General features: G+C 40.3%; 1 protein-coding gene across 2 annotated transcripts; it reads right to left on the reverse strand.

The window, feature by feature from the left end:
• Positions 1–912: 912 nt before the first annotated feature.
• telo2 (telomere maintenance 2) lies at positions 913–7,969 on the reverse strand. 2 transcript variants are annotated; one of them, XM_022742926.1, is made up of 21 exons: positions 7,909–7,969; positions 7,031–7,404; positions 6,662–6,939; positions 6,485–6,553; positions 5,879–6,026; positions 5,645–5,747; positions 5,491–5,559; positions 5,266–5,407; positions 4,970–5,106; positions 4,764–4,849; positions 4,399–4,512; positions 4,213–4,301; positions 4,010–4,101; positions 3,792–3,908; positions 3,612–3,683; positions 3,309–3,479; positions 3,123–3,214; positions 2,922–3,021; positions 2,688–2,752; positions 2,247–2,362; positions 913–1,751 (listed from the first exon to the last, which is right to left on the reverse strand). In XM_022742926.1, the coding sequence occupies exons 2-21, from the start codon at positions 7,369–7,371 to the stop codon at positions 1,630–1,632; spliced, it is 2,523 nt and encodes an 840-aa protein (XP_022598647.1). In that variant the 5' UTR covers positions 7,372–7,404; positions 7,909–7,969; the 3' UTR covers positions 913–1,629. The 2 variants fall into 2 exon arrangements, with proteins under 2 accessions (XP_022598647.1, XP_022598646.1); XM_022742925.1 differs by having other exon boundaries at positions 7,795–7,946.
• Positions 7,970–8,890: the final 921 nt, after the last annotated feature.

Raw genomic sequence — 8,890 nt, forward strand, 5'->3', positions numbered from 1 at the left:
TTTTGTGTCTTTTAATAAAACAGGATGTAATGTAATCTGATTCCGTCCTGCAGCTAAGGGAAGGGCTGGCATTGGGGTAAACAGCAGGAAATTAAGAAATGCCATTCAGGCCCACTGCCAGAACAGTAATGGCAGTCCAGCACGTGTGGTACGCTTCAGGCCTGGTTGTGGGTTATATCGTATATATCGTATCGTATTTTTTTGTATTTTATATATTTTATATTCTAAGCATACATTTAATAGTAATTACTGTAAAATTTACTTATTTTTGTCTCATTCCTGAGCGCACAGTGGGACTTTCTGAGCACAAATACATTTTGCAAACAAACTAATTATATTTTGAAGAAAAAATATATTTGAGCAAATAATAACATGACCTGAGCAAACTAAAATCTATTCTGTGCTCAAACGTATTTCTGAGTTTGCTATTATCCACATCGTCGCACAATACTAACGTGTGTCACTCAGCTTTAGTCAGTTGTATGAGAAGCTGCTGGGCCAAAACTGAATTCTTCATTTGTATATACAAATATACTGCTTATAAGCACTTGCACGTACATGCATACTATCAGGCGTACACTGTACTTGGAAACACACTATTCATTTTTAAGAAATAAAACCTCCTTAAAAATTTTATGTTTTGTTAGCCTTACTTTTAAATATCACCTTTGGTGTTTGTGCTTGAACAAATTTTAAGTAAAAATATTTGTTTTTCAATATTGTGTTGTGAAGAGCTGCTTAAAATGTCCTTGTTTGCCCTGTAATGGAAAGTCATTTTATTTAACATAATTTTTTTCATAGGGATACCAGAATCCACCTCAGGCCAGAACCACACCTTATGGCCCCCAACAACCAGCAAGAAATGGTAAGTCATGCTTATGACTACACCCTTTTCCCATATAGGCTCAAATTAGGGTCCAAATGATTTTGAGCTTGTACAGTGATGTTCACAGATAATTCTGAAGTTGGTAATTGTAAATCATTGTTTGGGAACATAGAGATGAACACACACATTTCATTTATGTCTCAAGGGGAAGTTGTAGTAGTATTTCCATTATTGTGAATGTGTGCACGTGAATATTCACAGGATGTCCTTTGCAAACAAACAACCACAGTATGGAGAGATGTGCCAGTACAGGAAAGAGGGTGAAAAGGATATCCGCATGAAGTACATTTTATTGGTGGACAAAAATGGCATTCTATTCTCCATTCAATTAATATTTTATCTGCTTCATGAATTATACACAATATGTGCATCTAAACAATAAGTATATTGAAATATGCGTGTGTGTGCATGATTTAGGTATGCAGAAATACATTAAGAAATGTGTGAGATGACGTGCGCCCTCCTTTTCCTCTGGTTGACGGTGTGTTCCCGGATATGAAAAATTTTCTGCAGCACCTGCAACAAGCAGCTCTTGAGCTGAAACGACATCCTTCAGTGTCCGGATCATCCATTACCACCAGGCCAGACCCCCTGCCAGCAAATATCCGGCACGTCATTTCCATCGACCTCCAAACTCTAGTCTCCAGGCTCTGTGCACACCAGTGCGTAGGTGGAGGTATGGTAAAGCTGACCCCACATCACAGAGACATACAGTATTTCATTGTTCATTTTTGATGCTATGCTCATGATTCCAGACTAAGTGTTTGTGGATCTTGTAGCTGTTTCTTCAGGCTCTTATCCAGCAGCACGAGACTCTGTACTGCCAGACTCCGGCAATCTGAATCTGGGTCTCTTTCAGCCACATCTGTGAACACAAACAAACAACTGATGAGTTGATGAGCCAATCGCGTCACGGACACTCTGTGTAGGACAGGACATCCTGGTTTCTCATCTACTTCCCAGAAATATTCAGCCCAGCTGTGTATGGGTGTCCTGTGTGTGTTTGTGTATCCATGGATATGTGCAAATGCAGGGACATGCCTGACAGAATTACATTATGCAGGTGCGAGCCCATTTACAAGAAACATGTGTTTTAGGGTTAATCTATTATTAGTAACATACAAACTATTTGCTTTATTCATGCATAGATTCTAAATTAAACACTAATGACTAAAATTGTTATCCTGTAATAACTTAGAGCTTGAACAAATGCTCTGCCTGACTCACTTTATAAATAGAGACTTAAATCAAATGTATCTACAGCCCTTAAAATCGAATTACTCCTATGTCAAGGTTCCATGAAGAAAAGGACAGATTTCTCATTTCACCTTTGTTGCCAGCAGAGATTTTTTTTTTTTACCTGCCAGCCAGGTTCTGGTCTCAAACAGCTGATCACTGAGGTCCAACAGCAGGTTTTGACTGGGCATGCTCAGAAACACAGAGCAGACAGCGAAGAGGACGCCTCTTCTCACCATCCTTTAACACAGACATATTTCAGGTTACAGCTCAGATTGAAATAAGACAATGACAAACAGCCCGTCCACACCTTATCGCCTGCTCTACTGTTATTTTTTTTTCCTGTCTGAATGTGGTAATTCTAGAGTGGCCAAGTGATGAAACAAGTTGCTAGGAAAGGAATGCAACCATAAACATACAGTAACCTAATTAATGTTGATGGTAAAAAGCCTGGTTAGTGGCAGGAATACTACACTACTGTGTTGTTAATGGCCACAAGAGTCTTCTTCAGATTCACAGTCACAAAATCAATTCACACTGAGAAAAACACATGCATTATACTCACTGGTCAACATGGTAGCGCACTGCCCACACAAAATCCAGCAAAGCCCGACCCATCTGTGCAGCTATCTGAAGTACAAAAGCACATGGGGTTAGCTTATTGTAATATCACAATATACTGATATATTGAAATATAAATACATATATTAATTATACACATATATATATGTATACACACACACACATATATACACATATACACAAAATCAGGTCAGCATGGACAGCTGCATAAAGCTACCGGTGCGTTGACTGCCAGATGCATGAAGAGACCCAAGGTGTGGATCAACCTTCCCAGTACCAGGTGATCACTGCCCAACAGGTCAAAGGTCACTTCAGGCCTAGCAGAAAAATGTTACATTTCATGTTTTAAAGGGTGTACACTTTAGCATAAAAACTATGAATGTTGATCTTTTGAATTTGCAGAAAACAACACACTTACTTGTCATAATTCCTGAGCAGTGGAAAAAAGAAGTGTCCGGCAACTGGCGCATAACGGTTAGGGGTGGCCGTAGCTGGAGGTTGTGTGACACCCTGTAGCAATAACAGATATCAATGTAGAGCTCAGGATTAAGTCTTCACTCAAACACTGACATGGCAGATGAAAATGTCCGTCTACTGTAAGTACCTTACTGAGGCGTTTGGTCTTGCTTTGAATCCGCTTCTCTACTACTTGTCGCCAGTGGACAGGGTTGTCACCAGGGTATGCAGTCAGATCAGTACTGGCAGCAGTGCCAGTGGATGGATCTCTCTTTTCAGTGATTGGTTTAGAGAGTTCCTGAGCTGCCAGAGCAAGGACCTTATAAAACAAAACAAGAACAGCCTCATGAATACACTTGTGGCAATGATTAAAAGAGATCAAATCAATCAATACATTTATTTGTTAAAAATACACAGCTATCATCAAAAGTGGAGAAGCTGTTGTTTTCACCTCTAAGATATCCAGTCGCTGGCGAAGACTGTAGTTCAAGGAGTAAAACTCTGCGGTCAAATACTGAGTCACCTATCAAAGAGCATAAATAAACAATATGAAAAAACAGAATGGATTTTTGAACAGTAATTTTGAACAGGAAAAGGTACACAGTGCTGAAACTGAGGTGGAAGATCATACAGGGATACAGTCAGTGGCAGTGAGAGCCACCATAGTTGCCTGTCTGAGACTCAGGAAGCCATTTATGCTGTATTTATCCTCCATGTGAAGAAGCACTTTGGTCAGCTGGACACTGATCTGAAAATGGCATAACAAATAAATATGAATCATAATGTGAGAAATGGTCTGTAATATTTGCTTTAAGAAGAATAAAATACTGGAATGTTTTGGTGTCATACTTCTCTGGTTGCAAAAACGTTCTTCCTCACCAAACCCTCAGCAACTCTCAAGCTGAGCTCCACACGCATCGGGTCCTCTGACGATATTAAATCTGGATGGGTTATAAGATAATAAAACATTGGAGTTAGTCACACAACACTTAAAAACAACTGCATTAGATAAGATCACTTAAATTGAAGAGATTAGATCTGTGAAGCCGTACTTTCCAGACAGTCGCGTAGGTAGCGAGGTGGGGATGCTTGACTGATCTCCTGATCTCCAGACATATCATACGGAGTGAGCTCATCATCACTGGATCGATAAAAGACTCGTGGTCAACAATACACCTCAATAATCCCTCCGATGCAAACAAAAATGACAAATACTTCAAAACCTTATTTATACTCACCTATCCAGGTCAGACTCTGGATCAGTTTTTGATGGCTGAGGTCCTGATTTATTTTGAGATGTTACATTCTGAGTAGATGGAGTCACTTCATTGGTCGCTTGAGGACGATCAACTCTGAAGATGACAGATTTTTTAGAATTTTTGGAACAATTTCAGGTGAGCAAACTGCAACACAGTGATGGAATAATTCCTCATTTCCCTTTTTTTAAAGACAATACGTCAAGATTCCTAATTGTCGGCACAGCGCATTAAAGCGTATCACCTTCTGAGGAACATTGATGAGAGTGGACCTTATGTTCTCATCACTTAAATAAATTGATCAATGGGCCAAGCTTCCAAATCTTGAAGAGATGTTTAACACCTACCTTTCTACAGGCTCAGGCTCTGGTTCATCGCTAGTGACAGGGGTCATGAGAGAAAGCAGCTCTTGAGTTTCCTCATCCTGATCGTACTACAACACAACACAATGCGCAAAATCAGACAACAGGTCAAATAATGGCATTTCAGTGAAGTCATTCATTAAATGTTTTGGAGCTAACTGCTCTGACTAGTAATTACACATCGACTGTACCTCAAATTTGAGCTTAGTTCCATTGATATCCATGCGAGAGCTCAGGCACTCTCCCACCACCATGCCCAAACGCCTGATATGCACCACACTGCTGTCCAGGTGGCTCTGCATGCCACCCAACATACACTGAAGTAACTCTGAGAAAGGAGGCGCACAACAGCGAGAAGAGGAGAGCTGAGTGAAGCAACAATCTCCTTCAGTTTATATGATCGCATTACGGTTGCTGCTGCTACTAAGTGAAAGCCTAGTAACTTGTGTTTGGAGATGAATAATAACACGAGTTGCCAGAATTGTACCTGAGCGTAGCTCCTGAAGCTCAGAGTCTCTCAGCAGGCTCACACTCAGCAGTAAAGCCTTGCTAACATACACCTGCTGCTCTAGAGGTGTGTGTTTCACTGCACTGGGGTTAGCCCAGGCCTGGGACACAGACCGTAACACCTGAAAACATACACAAATACATGTAAAATGAGCAATGCATTTAACATGATATCATTAGGCTGCTGCACATATCATACACTCACCTGTATTAGTAGTGGCCTTCGCTCTCTGTCTGCTGCGAGGTAACCCAGAACAATTCTCAAGACCTGAGTCTGGCAAAAAAAAAAACACATACTTCATATGATATTTACAAAATACACATATGATTTACTGTAAGGCTGAAAGTTATCTTCTTACCTTATACTTATACTGTAGTAACAGCAGTTTATGAGTGATGACAAACTGGGCCTTTTTATTTGTTAACACTAGATTCCCAATAATCCGTCCCAAGGCCTCAGGCCTGGAAAAAAGAGGCAAGAGACGTGGTTAATTATGGGCTGACAGAGAATTGACCGCTAGTGTCCAGACAAACTGATGTCTGTTTAAATGCGTATGACCTTCCCAGCCTGACTGAAGCTATAACCACCTTACCCACTGACAGCCTGCACCAATCCAGTGAGTACGCTCTCTATCCATCGCTGTGGAACATTCTCCAGCAGCTTCCAGCAAACCCTCTGCCACACCATGTCTGAGCGTGTGGAGGCAGACAGCTGAGGAGCCATAACTGCCAGGACCACATCTACAAGAAGAAGGAGGATTTAAGGGATTCTGTGTCACTATGGATGCTGCAATAAATAACCAAGGGTCAATTTATTTCCTATAGAACTAGTGAAAGAAAAATATTATCTATGTATGAATGATAATAAACTTGAAGAGCCAAGAAATATTTGATATGACCAAACATTTCACCATAATCAGCCGTCAACAGTCCCTGAAAGTTTATCAATTCCTTATTTTCTTACCGGTGAATTGAATTTCATGGACAATAGTAGTTCATGGACAATAGACCATGTCAAACAGACAAAAGCTATAAAATTTCTTTGATCAATAATTTAAACAATTAACAAAATTGTTATTTATAAATTTACTGAATAATGGAGCTACCCATGGACCAAGAGGCTTGCTGCGTGAATGTGGGAAAACTATGAGAGGAGAAGCAATATAGAAACTTTTCATACACACAGTAAATAAACTCACCGCTATGTCCCTGGATACACACTTTTCCTAGAGTCTGAGCCACAAAAGTTAAGGAACAGTCTGTTCCATCTGTCACACACAAACAAACAATTACAGAAATGACAGTTTATCCTGACACATAATACATTTTTATGAAATCTCTCATTATTGCTAAGTGCTTGACAGATGTTCCCTCACCTTTCAGGGCCTTGCAGGTCCTCTCCAGGGAAGTGAGCATCTCTGTGGCAAGTAACGGGTAGTACTGCTGAGGAAGAAAGAGAGGCTTGTTGTTGGGATGTAACCTGTTGGCTGTGAGGTCCGGCAGCGCCACTATACGCCCCAGGAGAGTCTCTCGGAGCTGGGGGGAGTCAGAGGGAGCTGCCTCCAGACAGTGCGACCACAGCAGGTCAGCGAGGCGACCACTCTGAAGGAACTTCTCAGTGATGCTGACCAGGTAGACCAGATTCGTGCTGGGTCTGCAGAAAAGAGACAACATAGACAACATAGTAATTAATGAATGGACAAAATGATAAACATGCTTCACATCCCTCTTCCAGCCACACCAACCTCAGCGCTCCTATTCCCTCCATCAGCACCAGCAGAGCCTGCTCTGGAGGTCCGTGGAGGAACAGGCCACCCCATAACTCTGTGCGCTGGGCTGCTGTGAGTTTGTGCAACCAGTCTGCCTGGATGTTGCTGACAAGGAACTGAAGGGTGCGGGTGTAGTGAGCTCTTCTGAATTCAGCCCTGTGAACTGAAGTGGGTGTACTCTCGGGTCCTTCATCCAAGTAAGAGTGGAGTGTTTGAAGAGCAGCAATAATGTCTTTGTCATCTGTGGATGTAGCGAGTGTCCGGAAGCACTGGGCCACCATCAGACGGACCTCAGTGTTAGGGGTGAGTGATTCCATTTTGAAAAAGTTATTAACTGGTGGCTTTACATCCTAGACAAAAAATTAAAGGGACACTTTACTCCAAAACAGCAATGAAGTTTCTGTGAAGGTATAAATGTCCAGAAAAAAAAGTATGTCTCCTATAATGAATAACCATTATTTCATTTAGACAATTTCTAAAATGCAATAAAGCTACAACTGATATCAATATATCACAGCAAAACCTTTTGGACCTTCACTCGTGCTGAGTAGAATTAAGTCTATCTTAAGTCTAAGTCTGAGTTTAAGTCTATCTATCGATCCTGTAGCTAACAGTCATTGAGTGCAGAGGCTCGTTATCATCAAAGTAAGGTTTCACAATACAGAATAAACATAAATAAATAAACATGCATCTCCATTGGAATTAGCTTAAACCGCTAGTCCGTCAAAAGTGATACGCACCTGAGCCTTTTGATTAAACAAGACAACAGTAATTTACATGACGACTGCGGACACAATTTACAGCCATTGTGACATTAAAACATTTCTTTTCGAGGAGAAATTTACAATTCCTACTGTCAGTTCACGTTATGACAGCCCGCGCTGTCGCTTCGTTTTGCTTGTGCTCCGTCAAAATACGTTCGTGGTGAGCAAGACGGGGACGTAAGGTTCCGGGGACAGTCTGCCCTGGTGCCGCATTCAAGAAGCCAACGTAACGTAACGTTTTGTAACACTTCTGGGTGCTCGTGATGTCATACCCAGTGTATAACTTTCTACATCGATTAACAAATGAACTAATCGGCGAATTAATCAATTAAAAAAGTGCAAGCCTTATATACAACGATGACTTGAAAAAAAAAAACGGCATGTAAGCATACATATGTGAATAGTTCAAGAATAATATAAGATTAAACTGATTGATAGTGAAAATAATAATACAATTTGCGGGTTACATTACAGCCTTTAATTGAAGTGGTTTCAGCATCTGACATCAAGTTTTCTCAAGAGTAATATGAGCTAAACATCACATTTCATAGTAATTATACTGGTCCAGCATCATAAGAGACCATTGTGTGACTTAGGTGACAGCATCTGTAACATCTGAAAAAAATTTAACAGTAGTTTAAATCTCACCTCTTGGACCACTGTAGTAAACTGTAAACAAATATAAAACCAGGACTTTTACTCTTACGTCCTTTTTATAAACATAATTGTGTCTAAATATTTTATTATTCACCACCAATTAATCTATGGTATGAGTTATTATATACACAATCGGTTTTCCATTGCTTTTTCCATGTTATTATTATTATTATTATTATGTTGTTGTTGTGTGTCTTTTGGTTATTCATTTACCAACTGAATACTGATTAACACAAATGGGCCCCCACTGATTCAAGACACAAATCAAGTATGAGTTGATTTTATTGCACACCTACACTTACATGGTTACTATTAGGAGACAAATGGGCTTCACACCTTCCTTCAAGGTCTGGTACTTAACATAATGTTGATCAGACACTGGAGACAAAAACATACAAAGAGTGATTGGAGATCT

Source organism: Seriola dumerili, unplaced genomic scaffold (assembly GCF_002260705.1).
Source record: "Seriola dumerili isolate Sdu_G_001 unplaced genomic scaffold, Sdu_1.0 BDQW01000068.1, whole genome shotgun sequence".
Lineage (NCBI taxonomy): Eukaryota > Metazoa > Chordata > Actinopteri > Carangiformes > Carangidae > Seriola > Seriola dumerili.

What these genes read in the sequence shown, in the direction of transcription:
- telo2 (XM_022742926.1), bottom strand. Translation starts at nt 7,371, where the DNA reads ATGGAATCACTCACCCCTAACACTGAGGTCCGTCTGATGGTGGCCCAG. An exon ending in GAAGGCCACTACTAATACAG is followed by an intron (nt 5,408 to 5,490) that starts GTGAGTGTATGA and finishes GTATGTTTTCAG; the next exon opens with GTGTTACGGTCTGTGTCCCA. An exon ending in CTGCTCAGGAATTATGACAA is followed by an intron (nt 3,022 to 3,122) that starts GTAAGTGTGTTG and finishes TTTTTCTGCTAG; the next exon opens with GCCTGAAGTGACCTTTGACC.